Source organism: Rhinoderma darwinii, chromosome 3 (genome assembly GCF_050947455.1).
Source record: "Rhinoderma darwinii isolate aRhiDar2 chromosome 3, aRhiDar2.hap1, whole genome shotgun sequence".
In the NCBI taxonomy this organism is placed as follows: Eukaryota; Metazoa; Chordata; class Amphibia; order Anura; family Rhinodermatidae; genus Rhinoderma; species Rhinoderma darwinii.
In genome coordinates, this window is record NC_134689.1 from 373,413,101 (window position 1) to 373,432,803 (window position 19,703).

Here is a 19,703-nt window from a genome sequence, read left to right on the forward strand (position 1 = left end):
AACTATTTGCTTTTGTTTTTACACATTTTATTAGTCCCCCTATGGGACTTGAACTACCAATCAGTACATAGCTGGTACAATACACTGCAATACTAATGTATTGCAGTATATTGACATTTTTACAGGTTCCTGTAACAGCGCGATCGCTGTTCCTGTCCGTTAGTCCCAGGTGTCAGCTGTAATACACAGATGATACCCGCAACGTATGGCACGGGCTCAGCACGTGAGCCCGCTCCATACATCACCCACACACCACGACATGCTATTAAGTTGTGGTGCGCGAAGGCGTTAAGGCGCAACGGATGGTGCAGAGTGAAAATTTAAATTTTCCACTGCTATGCCATTTTAGTGCACAATATGTTGTGCCCAGTTTGTGCCACTGAAGACAAATACCTCATAAAATATTAACCAGGTTCCCCCAGATATGGCGATGCCAGATCTGAGGGTGTAAACTGCTGTTTGGGCATGCTGTAGGGCTCAGAAGGGAGGGAGCGGCATTTTGCTTTTGGAGCGCAGATTTTGCTTGGTAGTAGTTCTATTTGGGGTATTGCTGGTATTTCAGTTTATAATGTGGGGGCATATGTAAGCTGTGTGGAGTACATCAGGGTATAATAAGAGGGTATAATAATGGGGTAAATAAATAATAATCCGCAGATATGTGGCCAGTTTCGCACTGATAAATGGTGCCCAATCTTATCTGCTTTTGGAACACTCTTCACATTTTGCATCACCATATTCTGAGAGCCAGAACGTCTTTATTCTTTCTCCCCCGGAGCTGTGTGAGGGCTTATTTGTTGCGGGACAATCTGTAGTTTTCATTGGCACCATTTTGGGGCACATGCGATTTTTTTGATCACATTTTATTCAATTTTTTTGGCAAAAACCAGCAATTCTGAGAATGTTTTTTATTCTTTTTTTTTTACGGCGTTCACCGTGGGCTATAAATGACAATTTTACTTTATTCTGCGGGTTGATACGATTACGGCGATACCATATGTATATAGTTTTTTTGACGTTTTGCAGCGTTTGCGCAATAAAATCACTTATATATATATACATATAAAAAAATAAAAAATTTTGTGTCACTATATTCTGAGAGCCATAACGTTTTTATTTTTTAGTCAAAAAAGCTGTGTAAGGGCTTGTTTTTTGTGGGACGGTTTGTAGTTTTTATTCGTACTATTTTGGGGTATATGCGACTTTTTGATCACTTTTTTATTCTAGATTTTGGGAGGGGTGGTGAACAAAAAAATTGTGATTCTGACATAGTTTTTTTTACTTTTTTTTTTTGGTGTTCACCGTGCGGGAAAAATAATATTATAGTTTTATGGTTTGGGTCGTTATGAACGCGGTGACACCAAATATGTGTACTTTTTTGAAAGTATTCAGTTTTCCTATAATAAAAGGCTTATAAGAAAAAAAGCATTTTTTGTTTACGTAACTTATAACTTTTACTACTTTTTTTTTTTTTTTTCACTTGTCTCACTAGGGTACATGAAGACTTGCAGCTCTGATCGCTGCTAGAATATATTACACTACCTACTTAGTGCAATTTATTCTAACTGTCATTGTGACGTGACAGTCGCTCTGACAGGAAGCCTAGGAGGAAAACCCGGAGGATGGTCCTCCTAGGCTTCTGTACATGGCAGCCCAGAGGCCATTGTCTGGCCTCCGGTTGTGCGGACAATCATCGGCAGCCCCTGCAAATGCATGTGGGGGCAGTCGATCTGCTCTTAACACCTATAATGTGGCGATCGCCGCATCTAAGGGTTAAGTGCCGAAATCAGCTGCTGATCGGCAACACGGAGAGCAGGGCAGACACAGTATTATGCACATTGGATTTAAGTGTCATAGACATTTAATTATTAGTTTTTCAATGAAACTCATGGATGGTATTGTGTATTAGGGCTCTTTGGATCATTGTAATCAATCTCAGACACCTGTGATAATTAGTTTGCCAGGTGTGCCCAATCAAAGGAAAACTACTTAAGAAGGACATTCCACATTATTAAGCAGGCCACAGGTTTCAAACAATATGGGAAAGAAAAAGGATCTCTCTGCGTCCGAAAAGCGTGAAATAGTGCAATACCTTGGTCAAGGTATGAAAACATTGGATATTTCAAGAAAACTTAAGCGTGATCATCGTACTGTGAAAAGATTTGTGCCTGATTCAGAGCACAGACGGGTTTGTTCAGATAAAGGCATAATGAGGAAGGTTTCTGCCAGACAAATTAATAGGATTAGGAGAGCAGCTGCTAAAATGCCATTGCAAAGCAGCAAACAGGTATTTGAAGCCGCTGGTGCCTCTGGAGTCCCGCGAACCTCAAGGTGTAGGATCCTCCAGAGGTTTGCAAGTGTGTATAAAGCTATTATTCGGCCACCCCAAACAATGCTCACAAGCAGAAACGGTTGCAGTGGGCTCAGAAATACATGAAGACTAATTTTGAAACCGTGTTGTTTACTGATGAGTGCCGTGCAACCCTGGATGGTCCAGATGGATGGAGTAGTGGATGGTTGGTGAATGGCCACCATGTCCCAACAAGGCTGCGAGGTCAGCAAGGAGGTGGCGGAGTCATGTTTTGGGCTGAAATCATGGGGAGAGAGCTGGTAGGCCCCTTTAGGGTCCCTGACGGTGTGAAAATGACCTCTGCAAAGTATGTAGAGTTTATGACTGACTACTTTCTTCCGTGGTACAAAAAGAAGAACCGTGCCTTCCGTAGCAAAATTATATTCATGCATGACAATGCACCATCTCATGCTGCAAAGAATACCTCTGTGGCATTGGCATTGGCATAAAAGGAGAGAAACTCATGGTGGGGCCCCCATGTTCCCCTGACCTCAACCCTATTGAGAACCTTTGGAGCATCCTCAAGCAAAATATCTTTGAGGGTGGGAGGCAGTTCACATCAAAACAGAAGCTCTGGGAGGCTATTCTGACATCCTGCAAAGATATTCAAGCAGAAACTGTCCAAATACTCACAAATTCAATGGATGCCAGAATTGTGAAGGTGTAAAGGATCTGCCAGACACAGCTTCTGTGTCGACGCCCGTGGTTAATCAGTCTGCACCTGCTCCTAGGTCTGATAGAGTGACTCGATCTGCTACCACTCAGGCTGGTAGGCTCAGGAGTGGGAGAACCTATCACAGCCTGGCCAGACGGTTCTAGCTCCCACCCTCGGTCTATTTATACCTTCATTTCCTGCTTGTCTCTGCCTGTGATTCTATCCTGTTTCCTGGCTCTGCTGCTCCTGCTATTATTATTGACCTTGCTTCATTTTGACCCTGGCTTTACTGACTACGCTCCTGCTCTGCGTTTGGTACCTCGTACACTCCTGGTTTGACTCGGCTCGTTCACTACTCCTGTTGCTCACGGTGTTGCCGTGGGCAACTGCCCCATTTCCCTTAGCTTCTGTGTACCCTTGTCTATTTGTCTGTCGTTCACATATTGAGCGTTGCCCAGTTGTACGCCGTCGCCTAGGACGGACCGTGCAAGTAGGCAGGGACTGAGTGGCGGGTAGATTAGGGCTCACCTGTCTGTCTCCCTACCCCGACATTACAGAAGGTGATATCAAAGAAGGGGTCCTATGTTAACATGTAACTTGGCCTGTTAAGTTTTTTTTGATTGAAAGAGCTTTTGACTTCTGTAAATATGACCTCCTGATGCTGCAAATTCAACAAATGACCATTTTAGTTCTCTTTACAACCTTTAAAATGTTTTGATCTCTGTTGTGCATAATAATTTGAAACAGTGCATTTTGAGTTTTTTACTTCTAAAAAAAAATCTGTTATCATTAGAAGATTTGTTCAATAAAATTTGCATTAGGCGGGATTCACACGACCGGGTCGTTCCCGAGCCCGAGTGTCGGCCGGTAAAATCGGCCATTTTGCCCGGCCGGTTTGCATAAAGTTATGCATCCGTGCCGGGCCGGGCAGATCCGGACAGTGACATCAGCGGCAGCTCCTGAAGGGGAATCCCCATGTGTTCGGGGATTCCGCTTCAGGAGTTTCCCCTGATGTCACTGCCCAGATATGGACAGAGACATCAAGCGCTCTGTCCAGGAGCGGAATCCCCGAAAACACGGGGATTCCGCTCCTTCAAGGAGCTAAAGTGCGGCTAGCACATAGCAGAGCGGGGAGATACCTCCCCGCTCTGCTATAGTGGCGTCGCTACAGTAGTAGCAGCCACAGCAGCAGCAGCTGCTGCTACTACTACTAGCGGCGCCATCGAAGGTGTCGCCGAGCCAGGGTGCTTTTAACAAGCAGGGGAAGGGAGCCAGCGCAGCGCTCCCTTCCACCTGCTGTACACCCCGGCCCTGCAACACAGTGTACAGCGATGCCATTCGTCAGAATGGCATCAACTCCTCCTCCTCACATGCACTCTGCGCTGTGAGGAGGAGGAGATAGAGCACAAGCGCCGGGAAACCCGGCCATCACTCGGAACACATTCCGGTGATGGCCGTGTAATACCCGGCCCCATAGACTTGTATGGGAGCCGGGCGGCCGGGTGCCCGGGCAAAGATAGAGCATGTCCTATTTTTTGACGGCCGGATTTTCCGGCCGTCAAAAAATCGGTCGTGTGAATAGCCCCATTAGGGGTCTATCATTCCTAATGCAGCCGGGTGCCGGCCGATTTATGAACGGCCGGCACCCGGCCGGGAAACCCTGCCGTGTGAATGAGGCCTTATACTCCAACGGTTGATGGCTTGAAGATTATACTGACTGTCATTTGCATCGACTATTTAGGAAAATCAGCGAAAAATAACATTTGCATAATAATTTGGAATGCGGTGTAGAGATAGGGCTTATGTTCTGCCTCCTTGCAAACACTCTGTGGCTAGACATCGTAGCGCTTATTATAAGCGCTGCTGTGTCTCGCAACCCAGCAAGGTATAGTGGATATGGCGGCCAATCATGGGCCGTCACGTCGTCAAATGGGGCAGAGCCTGGTGCATGGTGCACATCCTGTTACCAGGGGAACGCGTCTCCACGCGGCGGAAGCTCATGTCAGTGCTGCTTAGTGTGGATTCGCTTTACATTGTTCTCTCTACTTTTGAGAGGAGGGACCTCATGTCATGAATGGGCTGTGGTGGGTGTAGGCGATGGTATGCTAGGTGAGCGGGTGCGGGCTGTGTTGTTGCCTCACTAAGAAGCAAGCGACTCATCGCCTCCCAGGTTATACACCCCCCTCCCCCCCCCGACGCCACAGGGGAGTGTAACAGGAAGGGGGGGGGGGGGGAGTCAATGGGTTTAAAAGGAAAGGGAATTCTTCCATTTTCTGACGTGAGATGCCAGCAACAGGCGCCACTACTTGAGCCTAAACACTACGGCCGATTGATCCCTTGTCACTGCAAGCATGCACTTTTTTTTAAAAAGCTCTCTTTGAAAAGAATGAGACAGCCATAATCATCTTTTTCAGCACCTATGGACTCTAGGTAAAGCTAGTTCCGGTCCATCTCCCCTGAGGAATCGTTTGACCGTGAGGAAATGCGTTGGGAGGATTTTTTAATAACATAACGAGAGGTTCCCCGATCCCTTTGCACTGATAAAAGTGGATGATATCCAGCATCTGAACGGGTAGGGGGGCATTGACCCCTTAATTCCAATTTTACATTTGTCATCTATACTAAAAGACATAAAATGGGATATCTGTGAAGGCTGAATCTTTGAAAAGGCATTGTTATATGTAACTAACCATTTTGGGTGAATATTTTGCTGTCTGACTTGCTGAAAATTCTCGGAAAACAATTGAACACGTCATACGAGATGCAATGTGACCTGATGAAAAATTATGTTTGAATACACGTCATAGGAATCCACTATGTCTATACAATTTATGTGTTAGTATTTTTCTATACAAATAATTTTTAAACGGATCTATCTCTCTTTTTTCTCAATTAACATGTCTAGCAACATGCGCCAAATTTATCACACAGCGTGTGCCACTGTGATGCATTTGGCACAGTTACTGCCTGTTTTGTTTTGTTTTATGCTGTATAAATTTAAGACGGTTTTAATAAATCTGCCTCCATTGTCATTCCATCATGACCGCTAAAACATGCTAAGGCTAAATGCACGCGTTGCGGAATTTGGTGCAGAAAATCAGCATCACAGCCGCAGGTAATCTGCACCTACTTGTGCTTTTTGTGATGTGTTTTTAGGTGCGGTTTTTACATTTTGATGCAGAAATAGGTGCATTTTTATGCTGCAAATTTCATAGCATTTTTTTTTATCAATGAGTCAGGTAAAATTCGCAAGCGAAAACGCAAGATAAATTGACATACTGCGGATTTTAAAATACGCACCGCAGGTCAATTTACTTGCGGAAAAACTCTGCACGAAAATATGCCTGGCAAATCCGCACGTAATACGCATCGTTTGCATTTGGCCTGAATGGATCAGAATGAATACAAATGGCAGAAAAAGGAAAATATGTGGTAACACAACATTGTACTCACCTAAACATGTATTGGAAACTTTTGTGAATCCGTTGTCACAAGTACACTTAAATGAGCCCGGCGTGTTGCGGCATTGCGAGTTAGAACCACAGATACCCGGGAAAATACTGCATTCATCTATATCTGTTAAGGAAGATAACAAACCCAGGTTAAAAAATAACTTGTTATACAAAAAGTTTATACTGGAGAAGGGGACTTGTCAGTAGCAGTAAATGAATGGAGTTTGCCTTTGGGCATTGCAATGGCTAAAGGTATGTTCACACCAGTGGCGGATTATCATTAGGGCGGTTCGGGCGGCCGCCCGGGGCCCAAGGCTCCCAGGGGGTCCATAACCACCCGAACTTCCTCATGCCCAGTGGCGTCGCTAGCCCTGGAGGGAGCCCCGGTGCCAGGACCGCACCTGTCATCAAACGAACGGAGCTTCGTTCCTACTTAACAGCCGTGATCTGTGCTGCTTTAGAAGCTCCCCCTCCAGCCCCCCTTCCCTGCTCTAAACATCTCTCCTCCTGCTGCTAGCTGTCGGGACATGGGGGAGGGGAGATTGTCGGCGGGCTCTGTGTCGGGCTGTGAGCAGGAGAAGAGCTGCAGTGAAGACTCACAAATATCCTACATAAAAGGTAAGTGCATGTGTGTTTACAATGTGTACTTTATATGTGTATAATGTGCATACTCGTGTGTGTTTACAATGTGTACTTTATATGTCTATAATGTGCATACTCGTGTGTGTTTACAATGTGTACTTTATATGTGTATAATGTGCATACTCATGTGTGTTTACAATGTGTACTTTATATGTCTATAATGTGCATACTCGTGTGTGTTTACAATGTGTACTTCATATGTGTATAATGTGCATACTCGCGTGTGTTTACAGTGTGTACTTTATATGTGTATAATGTGCATACTAGTGTGTACTTTATAGGTGTATAATGTGCATACTCGTGTGTACGTGCGCGTGTGTATCTATATATATTTCTGCAGCAATTCCGCAGAAACTAGCAGAAATTTTGCTGCAGAAAATGGTGCGTATTTTGCTGCGTTTTTCTCAATGTTGGGAGATGGGGACGTCTCCTCTGAAAAAACGCAGCAATTCAGTCACTCTCCGCAGCAGGAATTGACATGCTGCAGCACGAGAAATACGCACCGCAGGATAAAATGTCTGGTCGGAAATTTTACGCAGCGTCTGGATGAGATTTGGTAAATCTCACTCACTTTGCTGCTACCGTATTCTGCGTATTTTCCGGCCGGAAAATATGCAGCAATTCCGTTAAGTGTGGACAAGCCCTAATACAGTAGCAGCAGAGTAGATTAGATTTGAACAATTCTCATTACACGCTGCCTAAATGATAAGTGGGAAAAAAAAGCTCAGAAATTGACCTGTGGTGCGTTTTTTTTATTCCGCAGCATGTCATTTGTATTTGCGTAAACGCTGCTCATTTGTTTCGGGTTTTCCCCATTTAATTCAATGGGGAGGTAAAACCTGCAACAGATAAAAGATGTTATGTAAAAACACAATTTAGAAAAAATAAAAATCTTATACTTGCCCAGAATTCTGTTTCTTCATCCGGGACGGCCTCCTGGGATGACGTTTCACCCCATGTGACTGCTGCAGCCAATCACAGGCCAATCACAGGCCAATCACAGGCTGCAGCAGTCATATGGGATAAAATGTCATCCCAGGGCTGCAGTGTAGTGACGCTGTGTAGCACTATATATAAGGGGGGGAGCGCTGTGTGGCACTATATATAAGGGGGAGTGCTGTGTGATGCTATCTATAGGGGGCTGTGTGATGCTATCTATAGGGGGCTGTGTGACGCTCTCTACAGAGGGATGTGTGTGTGTGTGTGTGTGTGTGGCTCTATCTACAGGGGGGGTGTGTGTGGCTCTAGCTACAGGGGGGTGTGTGTGGCTCTATCTACAGGGGGGTGTGTGTGGCTCTATCTACAGGGGGGGGGGGTGTGTGGCTCTATCTACAGGGGGGATGTGTGTGTGGCTCTAGCTACAGGGGGGTGTGTGTGGCTCTATCTACAGGGGGGTGTGTGTGGCTCTATCTACAGGGGGGGGGTGTGTGGCTCTATCTACAGGGGGGATGTGTGTGTGGCTCTAGCTACAGGGTGTGTGTGTGTGTGTGTGGCGCTGTCTACATGGGTTGTTGGCGCTGCGTCCCTGCACAGTGTGATACTGTCAGTATGTAGGGACACAGCCCTGTGAAAGGGGAATCGTAACACCCATTTGTTAATGCTTGTGCAAAAAGGTAGTGTTAGCAATAGTTACGGCGCGGCAGAAGGGGGGCCCAAGTTTGGGTAACAGCCCAGGGCCCATGGTCTTCTTAATCCTCCACTGGTTCACACGTGTCTGATTTGCCTAAGGCTGGATTCATACGAGTATGTTCGGACCGTAAAGGGCGGAACGTGTTTCGGCCGCAAGTCCCGGACCGAACACAGTGCAGGGAGCCGGGCTCTTAGCATCATAGTTATGTACGACACTAGGAGTCCCTGCCTCGCTGCGGGACAACTGTCCTGTACTGCAATCATGTTTTCAGTATGGGACAGTAGTTCATGCTCGTGTGAATCCAGCCTTAGGCAAAACTGCTGTGAATTTTTCAAAAATCCGCAGCTGAAACTCTTGATTTCTGCTGCGGATGTGCCAGCGGATCTGCATGCGGATTAGCCTCATTTAAATTCAATGGAGGTAATTTGCTGCTTTTCAGCGCGGAATCCGTGTCAATAATGAAGATGCTGCAGATTTAAAAATCCACAGCGCGTTCATTATTTCGCACAGATGTTTTTTTTACGCAGCATGTGAATGGAGTTACAAAAACCCCTCCCACTTGCATTGAATGCAGAATATCAGTGGATTTGTACAGAATTTAGGCACGGTATCTGAGCTTAATATTCCCTAAAATCCTCAATGTGTGAACATAGTTAAATGGCCTAATTCTTTTTTATACATTTTATGTGAGTAATGGAAAAAAAAGCCTTTTTCTTTGAAATTAAGATGTGGTACTTGTCCTAAGTTCACACGTTGCGGATTTGTCACAGATTTTGTTGCGGTTTTGACGCAGATCTCACCCTTTTGCATTGCAAAGTGTAAAATCTGCGCTGAAAATCTGCGTCAAATCCGCGACGTGTGAATTCAGCCTTAGACTAGCGATGTAAATACAGTACATAATTAGGTATTTGCAGCTTTTTGTTAAATTATTTGCTGATATTTTCATAATCAAGGCAAAACAATTGTGTCACTGACTGACTGCAACGTTTATATTAGACTGTGGACTGACCAGAAAAAAACGTCACCAAACCAGCATGAGTAAATACACCCTAAACGTGGTCTTTTTTTGCTGGTGAAAAAGGTGGCAATCCTACTGTGGACTGACTGGCGGCAGCATTTACACTAGACTATGGACTGATTGACTGCAGTGTTTAAACTAGACTGTTGACTGACCGATCGCAGTATGTACAATGTACTATGTAACGGCCGCGGTAGCAGAACGAAGACCCCTTTCATCCTGCCGACGTCTTCCTCTCCGAAGATGCCAACACATGCGGCCGTCCTGTCCTGCAGTGACCACTAGGGTAAGCGCACAAGCTCATTCCTGGCCTTAAAGGGCCAGCGTGCACACATGTTTAGAATTAGCAATTAGCCCATGATCACCCTGGACTATAAGAAGGGCCATGTCCCTTTGCTCATTACCTGAGTGTTGTTAGTATTCCTATGTTAGTCTTGCAAATGGTCCCTTAGTGTTAGCCTGTTCTTGTTGTTACCCGTGCCCTCAAACCTGTATCCCGTGCTACCGTTGTTCATGCGCCTTAGAAGTTGGAATCGTGTTGTGCCTCCTGTCACGCCTGCTGTGTTACACTACACCTGGTGTCATCTGCCACGCTTTAAATCATCTGCCGTCTGAAGTTCCATCTGTGCCTAGCCGCTGCAACTGTCTGGACTATTCAGGTACCCTTGTGCTGGACTTTGTATTATTGGGTACACTGTAGTTTGGCCAGGTGCCATCCCGCTACGGCGGTGCGGCCTAGTGGGTCCACACACCGACAGATCACGACACACTAGACTGTGGACTGATCAACTGCAGCGTTTACACTGGTCTGGCAACAGTGATTACACTAGGCTGTGGACTGACTGTCTGCAGTGTTTAAAGAGGCTCTGTCACCACATTGTGCAACCCCTATCTGCTATTGCAGCAGATAGGCGCTGCAATGTAGATTACAGTAACGTTTTTATTTTAAAAAAACGAGCATTTTTGGCCAAGTTATGACCATTTTCGTATTTATGCAAATGAGGCTTTCAAAAGTACAACTGGGCGTGTTGAAAAGTAAAAGTACAACTGGGCGTGTATTATGTGCGTACATCGGGGCGTGTTTACTACTTTTACTAGCTGGGCTTTCTGAAGAGAAGTATCATCCACTTCTCTTCACAACGCCCAGCTTCTGGCAGTGCAGATCTGTGACGTCACTCACAGGTCCTGCATCGTGTCGGCACCAGAGGCTACAGATGATTCTGCAGCAGCATCGGCGTTTGCAGGTAAGTCGATGTAGCTACTTACCTGCAAACGCTGATGCTGCTGCAGAATCAACTGTAGCCTCTGGTGCCGACACGATGCAGGACCTGTGAGTGACGTCACAGATCTGCACTGCCAGAAGCTGGGCGTTGTGAAGAGAAGTGGATGATACTTCTCTTCAGAAAGCCCAGCTAGTAAAAGAAGTAAACACGCCCCGATGTACACACATAATACATGCCCAGTTGTACTTTTACTTTTGAACACGCCCAGTTGTACTTTTGCAAGCCTCATTTGCATAAATACGAAAATGGTCATAACTTGGCCAAAAATGCTCGTTTTTTAAAAATAAAAACGTTACTGTAATCTACATTGCAGCGCCTATGTTCTGCAATAGCAGATAGGGGTTGCACAATCTGGTGACAGAGCCTCTTTAAGCTTGACTGTGGACTAACTGGCGGCAGTATTTATACTAGACTGTGGACTGAATGCAGCGTTTACACTAGACTGTGGACTGACTGGCGAGAATGTTTACGTTTTGGACTGTGTACTGACTGTCTGCAGTATTTACACTAGACTGTGAACTGACAGCGGCATTTACATTTGACTGTAGAATGACCGATCGCAGCATTTACACTAGACTGTGGACTGACCAGCTGTAGCGCTCACACTAGACTGTGGACTGATCGACTGTAGGGCTTACACTAGACTGTGGACTGACCGAATGTAGCATTTACACTCGACTGTGGACTGACCAAATGTAGCGTTTACACTCGACTGTTGACTGACCAAATGTAGCGTTTACACTAGACTGTGCGTTAAAAAACGCCAGCGAAAAAGAAGTGCATCTCACTTCTTGAGCCGTTTTTCATTGACTCCATAGAAAAACAGCTCCAAAAACGGCCGTAAAGAAACGCAGCGAAAACGCGAGATGCTAAAAAAACACGGCTGATAATCAGAAGCTGTTTTCCCTTGAAAATAGCTCCGTATTTTCTGTCGTTTTTTTAGTAAGCGTGTGAACATACCCTTACACTAAACCAGGGGTCTTAACCTCGGCCGGGTAAATGGGCCGCACGTAGGCAAAATGTGAAGTTGGCGGGCCGCATTACTTTCAGATTTGATACGATACAAAATTATTGTTAAACAATTAGCTATTTGAACTACTATAACAATACTACATTACTATAATAATACTACATTACTATAACAATACTACATTACTATAATACTACATTACTATAATAATACTACATTACTATAACAATACTACATTACTATAATAATACTACATTACTATAATAATACTACATTACTATAACAATACTACATTACTATAACAATACTACATTACTATAATACTACATTACTATAATACTACTACATTACTATAATAATACTACATTACTATAACACTACATTACTATAACAATACTACATTACTATAACAATACTACATTACTATAATAATACTACATTACTATAACAATACTACATTACTATAATACTACATTACTATAATAATACTACATTACTATAATACTACTACATTACTATAACAATACTACATTACTATAATACTACTACATTACTATAACAATACTACATTACTATAATACTACTACATTACTATAATAATACTACATTACTATAACACTACATTACTATAACAATACTACATTACTATAACAATACTACATTACTATAACATTACTACATTACTATAATACTACATTACTATAATAATACTACATTACTATAATACTACATTACTATAATAATACTATATTACTATAATAATACTACATTACTATAACAATACTACATTACTACAATAACATTACTATAACAATACTACATTACTATAATACTACATTACTATAATACTACTACATTACTATAATACTATAATACTATAAAAATACTACATTACTATAACACTACATTACTATAACAATACTACATTACTATAATAATACTACATTACTATAACATTACTACATTACTATAATACTACATTACTATAATAATACTACATTACTATAATACTACATTACTATAATAATACTATATTACTATAATAATACTACATTACTATAACAATACTACATTACTATAATACTACATTACTATAATACTACTACATTACTATAATAATACTACATTACTATAACACTACATTACTATAACAATACTACATTACTATAACAATACTACATTACTATAATAATACTACATTACTATAACATTACTACATTACTATAATACTACATTACTATAATAATACTACATTACTATAACAATACTACATTACTATAATACTACATTACTATAATACTACTACATTACTATAATAATACTACATTACTATAACAATACTACATTACTATAACAACACTACATTACTATAATAATACTACATTACTATAACAATACTACATTACTATAATAATACTACATTACTATAACAATACTACATTACTATAATACTACTACATTACTATAACAATACTACATTACTATAATACTACATTACTATAATAAGACTACATTACTATAATACTACATTACTATAATATTACTACATTACTATAATAAGACTACATTACTATAATACTACATTACTATAATACTACTACATTACTATAATAATACTACATTACTATAACAATACTACATTACTATAACAACACTACATTACTATAATAATACTACATTACTATAACAATACTACATTACTATAACAATACTACATTACTATAATAATACTACATTACTATAACAATACTACATTACTATAATACTACATTACTATAACAATACTACATTACTATAACAATACTACATTACTATAATAATACTACTACATTACTATAACAATACTACATTACTATAATACTACTTTACTATAATACTACTACATTACTATAATAAGACTACATTACTATAATATTACTACATTACTATAATACTACATTACTATAATATTACTACATTACTATAATAAGACTACATTACTATAACAATACTACATTACTATAATAATACTACTACAATACCATAACAATACTACATTACTATAATCACACTACACTACTATAACAATACTACATTACTATAATCATACTACACTAATATAACAATATTACATTACTATAATAATACTACATAACTATAATACTACATTACTATAACAATACTACAATACCATAACAATACTACATTACTATAACAATACTACACTACTATAACAATACTACACTACTATAACAATACTACATTACTATAATCATACTACATTACTATAATCATACTACACTAATATAACAATACTACATTACTATAACAATACTACATAACTATAATACTACATTACTATAACAATACTACATTATTATAATAATACTACATTACTATAATAATACTATATTACTATAATAATACTACAGCACTATAATAATACTATATTACTATAATGATAGCGCTAGGTTTAAATTTAATGGAAATGTGCAAGTTTACTCCTAGTGCTTATTTTAAGGGCAAAGCCCCACGTGGCAGAATTGCTCTTGAATTCCGCTGCAGACACTCCGCAGCGTTAATCCGCAGCGGACCCGTTTCTCCATTGCCTTCCACTGCTTTTTAGTAGGGTTCGTTTAGACGATGCGGAAAATTCCGCTGCGGAGCATAGGCTGCGGTGCGGAATTTGGTGTCCGCAGCATACAATGGATGTTGCGGACGTGTGGCGGACTGGTTGCGGACTCATTGCGGAAGTTCTCCATTGACTTCAATGGAGATTCTAAATTCTGTAATGAAGTCCGCAGATGTCATGTACATGTTATGTGTGCTGCGGAGCGTATTGGTTTTTTAACATGACATTTCTTCATTCTGGCTGGACCTATGTATTTCTAGGTCAATAGCCAGACTGAGGAAGTCAATGGGGCTCCCGTAATTACGGGTGACTACGTGTGTGCACCCATAATTACGGGTGACTACGTGTGTGCACCCATAATTACGGGTGACTACGTGTGTGCACCCATAATTACGGGTGACTACGTGTGTGCACCCATAATTACAGGTGACTACGTGTGTGCACCCGTAATTATGGGAGCGTTGCTAGGCGACGTCAGTAAATAGTCACTGTCCAGGGTGCTGAAAGAGTTAAGCGATCGGCAGTAACTTAACTGTTTCAGCACCCTGGACAGTGACTACCGATCACAATATACATCAACCTGTAAAAAAAAATAGAAGTTCATACTTACCGAGAACTCCCTGCTTCTTTCTCCAGTCTGGCTTCCCAGGATGACGTTTCAGTCTAAGTGATGGCTGCAGCCAATCACATGCTGCAGCGGTCACATGGACTGCCGCGTCATCCAGGGAGGTCGGGCTGGATGCCGAAAGAGGGACGCGTCACCAAGACAACGGCCGGTAAGTATAAATTTCTTTTACTTTCACTAGGGAAAGTGCTGTCCCTTCTCTCTATCCTGAACCTCCTGGACCAGAATGCGATGTCAGGGGCAACCCCGGAGCCGGAGTCCCGGGCAGAGCACTAGTAGTTCTCTTCCTGGGACTCCAGCTGTGCTCCTGACATCACTGTCCATATATGGCACACAAAAAAATGGCGACAGCACACTGCGAACACCAATGTAACCTAAACCGCTAAGTAAATAAAAAGAAATATGCATTACATGCTAAATATACTTACAATAGGGAGGTTCATATATGGACATTGATGTCAGGGGCAACCCCTGAGCTGAAGTCCCGGAGCAGAGCCGCTTCTAGCACTAATACACTTAGGCCTCGTGCACACTTCCGCCACAGTTTTCACGGCCGTTTGTGACGTATCCGTGTGACCGTTTTAGCGGCCGTGTGCACTCCGTGTTTCCGTTTTCGTGCGCCGAGCAGGGTGCTGAAAGAGTTAATGGGCTGCACTGATCGGAGGTAACTCTTTCAGCACCCTGCACAGTACCATGCTCGGCGCGTGGAAAATACAATTTTAATGTAATTTAAAAAAAAAAATAACCATACTTACATTCCTGCTGTCCGGCCTCCAGCGATGACGTATAATTTTCATCCATGTCGCCGTTGCAGCCAATCACAGGCTGTAGTGGTGGTCACGCACGTCAGGATGACGTCAGAATGCCGGCCTCCAGAGATGACGCTTCATCCCACGTGACCGCCTCTGCAGCCAATCACAGGCTGCAGCGGCCTCTGCAGCCAATCACAGGCTGCCGCGTCAGAAAATAAGGTCGGACTGGAGGAAGAAGAGGGACTCGTCACCAAGACAACGACCGGGTACGTATGAAATGCTTTTTATTTTATTTTTATCAGCAGCCTCTTTTCTTTATCAGTGATTGATAGAGACAAGTGGCTGCCGATTAGTGTAATATTTTTGTAATGTTTTTCTGCCCGCCCGGCGGTTGCTAGGCGACGGCTCCGTCACACACGGACGGCACACGGATGCCTTCCGTGTGCCTTCAGTTTTTTTGACGGCCCCATTGACTTGCATGGGCCTCACGGTCACGGAGTCTCGGACCAAAGTAGGACATGCTCTACTTTGGATCGGAACGGAGCAACGGACCGTCAAAAAAACTGAAGTGTGCATAGCCCCATTGAAATGAATGGGTCAGGGTGCTAGCCGTCAGAAAAACGGCTAGCACCCTGAAGGAAAAAACTGAAGTGGGCATATGGGGCCTTATTCATTTACCTTCAATTTCAAAGTTGCCCAGGAAAGCAGCACTGATGTCAAGTCACGTGCTCCCCTGGACGGTGTTCACATCCTGAAGCAGTGACCTTTCGTATTGCACAGGCTCAGCCACTAGCTTTTAAGGAATCGTCGCAGATCATTTGGCGATTCCTCTCTGCATTGCTATGTCCACCTAAGGAATCCTTACCGAGGACGGAACAATGGCGGTGGTTGAGTGACAAGGACTAGAGAGGGAGGGATTCGGAAGTGGGGAATCATGAGGGATGTGTTTCCCCACTTTCATTCCTGCACAGTGGGACCACCTGTTTTTTTGGGAGCGGCGCATGTCCGCAACGCCGCTGCAAACAGTGAAAAGACAGAAAATAACAAAAAAGACTGAAGTAACATCACAGGTTTCATTGATAAATTAACATTTTTGCAAAATATAACTTGGATAACATTCTTTAATGTGTGGGTATATGTCTCATAACTTACTGACCTGAACACTTGTTCTCTGTTTTGTTTGTAGTAGGACAGAACTCTGTCTTATTATCTTTCTGGAAGCCTTTTTGACAAGTGCAGTAATATCCACCTAACGTGTTTTTACATGTAGTGTAAGCCTCACAAAGATGTAAGCTGTCCCTGCACTCCGGTATATCTGAGGGAGAAAAAACAAAACAATGTAGAAGTAACAAACTTGTGAACATTAGTAGTATGACCTGGTATATTATAGTTTAGGAAGTAAAGTCCCTGTGCTCAAAGGGGTTCTGAACTTATCACAAGTGACGGACAATCTGCAGTAAATGGATATATAACATCTGTTGCTGTGTTCCTGCACTTTGGGTTTTTGTGTTGGAAAATAGCAGTATATATATTTTAAGTGATGTCACATGTGCAGGGATACAAATTGTATATATCAGTAAAAGAATAAATGTATATTAGAGTTGTATAGTACAATTTAACACTTCAGGCCAACCTGGGATTTGACTTGTATTAGCTCTCAGGTGTGGGTGGCATTTTTGGACATTAAGTAGGAATAATTGGGTGAAGGGAATGGCCAGCTTGGGGTGGGCCTAGGGTTGCTACTTTAGGTTCAACTTGACGGTTTAATTTGTGTGATTTGCCACTTTGTTTTTTTTTCTTTTCAGAAATTAGGAGTGTATTTTTTCTGTTTCAATATGTCTTTATTAAACAGTTGAGACATCAGAAAGTATATATGAACAGGAGTATATTTTTTAAAACATAATGGGGCTAGGAAAAATATAATTAGAAAACAACTTTAAAGCGTACCTAACTTTTCAGGGGACATTTCAGAATAAGCTGTAATGTGTGTATGTGAGGAATAGCAGTATTTCTAGCCATTGAATGACTTGTATTTTGCATTATTTAGCAATTTTCCCTCTGCAGGCTTTATCTCTAATTCTCAGTTGTCTCTGAACTAGTGGGCAGAGCTTAATGGCTATCATGTCTTCTATACACTGCACATAGAAGAGGAGAATCCTGCTCTCATATCACAACCTATCACATATATAGAAGCTGCAGCAGAATGGAGGAGATTATACAACAGTAATGAGCAGTGTAGCTGAGAATCCAGAACTGGGGTAAAATATAACACTTACCAGGAGGCTGCAGTGTCTGTCGGTGTCTTTTTCACTCTGCTCTTGCTCCCCCTCCCCACTACATAAACTTCTATGGACAGCGTGTCCGTGTCTCTATCTCTGATCCTTCTCCTTCCTCCTGCCTCCCCTCTGCTCTTTATAGACTTAAAGGACACTCTGCTGGCACTATAAATAAGTTTTATTAGCTCTTTTTTTTGGGGTGGGGGATGGGGATAAAAACAATTCTGCCATTGTTTTTAGGGTTTTGTTTTTACCATGTGGTAAAAATGACATATTAAAGTGTAACTAAATATTTGACAAACTTCTGACATGTCATAGTGACATGTCAGAAGTTTTGGTGGGGGCCGAGCACTGAGATCCTCACTAATCGCTCAAATGAAGAGGCAGAAGCGCTCGTGTAAGCGCTCTGCCTCTTCGCTTCTGTTTGGCTTTTTTCGGAAAGCCGATGTATCGGAGTACGGGCTCATAGACTTTCTATTGAGCCCGTACACTGCTACACTGATTTGTGGAAAAAGCCGAACAGACACGAAGCGGCTGAGCGCTTACACGAGCACTTCTGCCACTTCGTTTGAGCGATTGGTGGGGGTCTCAGTACTCGGATACCCACCGAATCAGTCACTATGACATGTCAGAAGTTTGTTAAACGTTTAGTTACCCTTTAACTTTATTCTGCGGGCTATTACGATTATTGCAATACCAAATTCATGTTGTTTTTTTAATGTTTTACTATTTTTGCACAAACTTTTTTTTTTTTTTTAAATTCATTTGTTTTTGTGTTACCATATTTATAGAACCATAACTTTTTTTTTCTTACCATCAACGGAACTGTATTTTGCAGGACTAGTTGTATTTTTAAATGGCACTATTTTGTGATACATATAACTTATTGAGACGTAGGTGTAGATGGCATCGGGTGATTAAGTAGATGGGTGCATAAATAGGGGCCCAACCCTCTATAGACTGTAGAAAGTATTACGCTCACCAATAGGGGTCATTTTGCCCTGGTATGAGAGATTAAAGATTTTACCTGCAAAATTGCCCCTATTGATGTGCGTATAACTTATTGATTGACTTTTGTTACCTTTTTTTATGGGGAGGGATTAAAAATAAAAAACAGCAATTCCACCAGGGTTTTTACTCTTTAAATTGATGCCGTTCAGCGTGCAGCATAAATAACATGTTACCTTTATTCTATGGGTTGGTACGATGTAACTGTTTTATGTTTTACTACTTTTGTACAATAATAGCAGATTTAATCGAAAAAAAACACTTTTCATGATGCAAATTCTAGGAGCCATAACTTATTTATTCAGTTTGCGTGAATGGGTTAATGTCAGCACACCGCTGGCGATAATAATGGCAGCGCTCTTCTGGCCCTATTAATTGTGGCACATTGCTGGCACTATTAACCCCTCCCCACAAAATGACTTACAGGTGTGTCA

The 19,703-nt window shown here is 41.9% G+C and overlaps 1 protein-coding gene across 3 annotated transcripts in view; it reads right to left on the reverse strand.

Annotated features, from left to right (window-relative positions):
* ADGRE5 (adhesion G protein-coupled receptor E5) overlaps positions 1 to 19,703 on the reverse strand; it is a 141,574-nt gene that overhangs the window by 80,368 nt on the left and 41,503 nt on the right. For 2 of the 3 annotated variants that reach the window (XM_075858735.1, XM_075858733.1), the window contains exons 6-7: positions 17,142 to 17,300; positions 6,456 to 6,578 (exon numbers count right to left, since the gene is read on the reverse strand). In XM_075858735.1, the coding sequence (XP_075714850.1) occupies positions 6,456 to 6,578; positions 17,142 to 17,300 (282 nt within the window). The remainder of the gene's footprint in view (positions 1 to 6,455; positions 6,579 to 17,141; positions 17,301 to 19,703) is intronic. The other variant, XM_075858736.1, reaches the window with a different exon arrangement.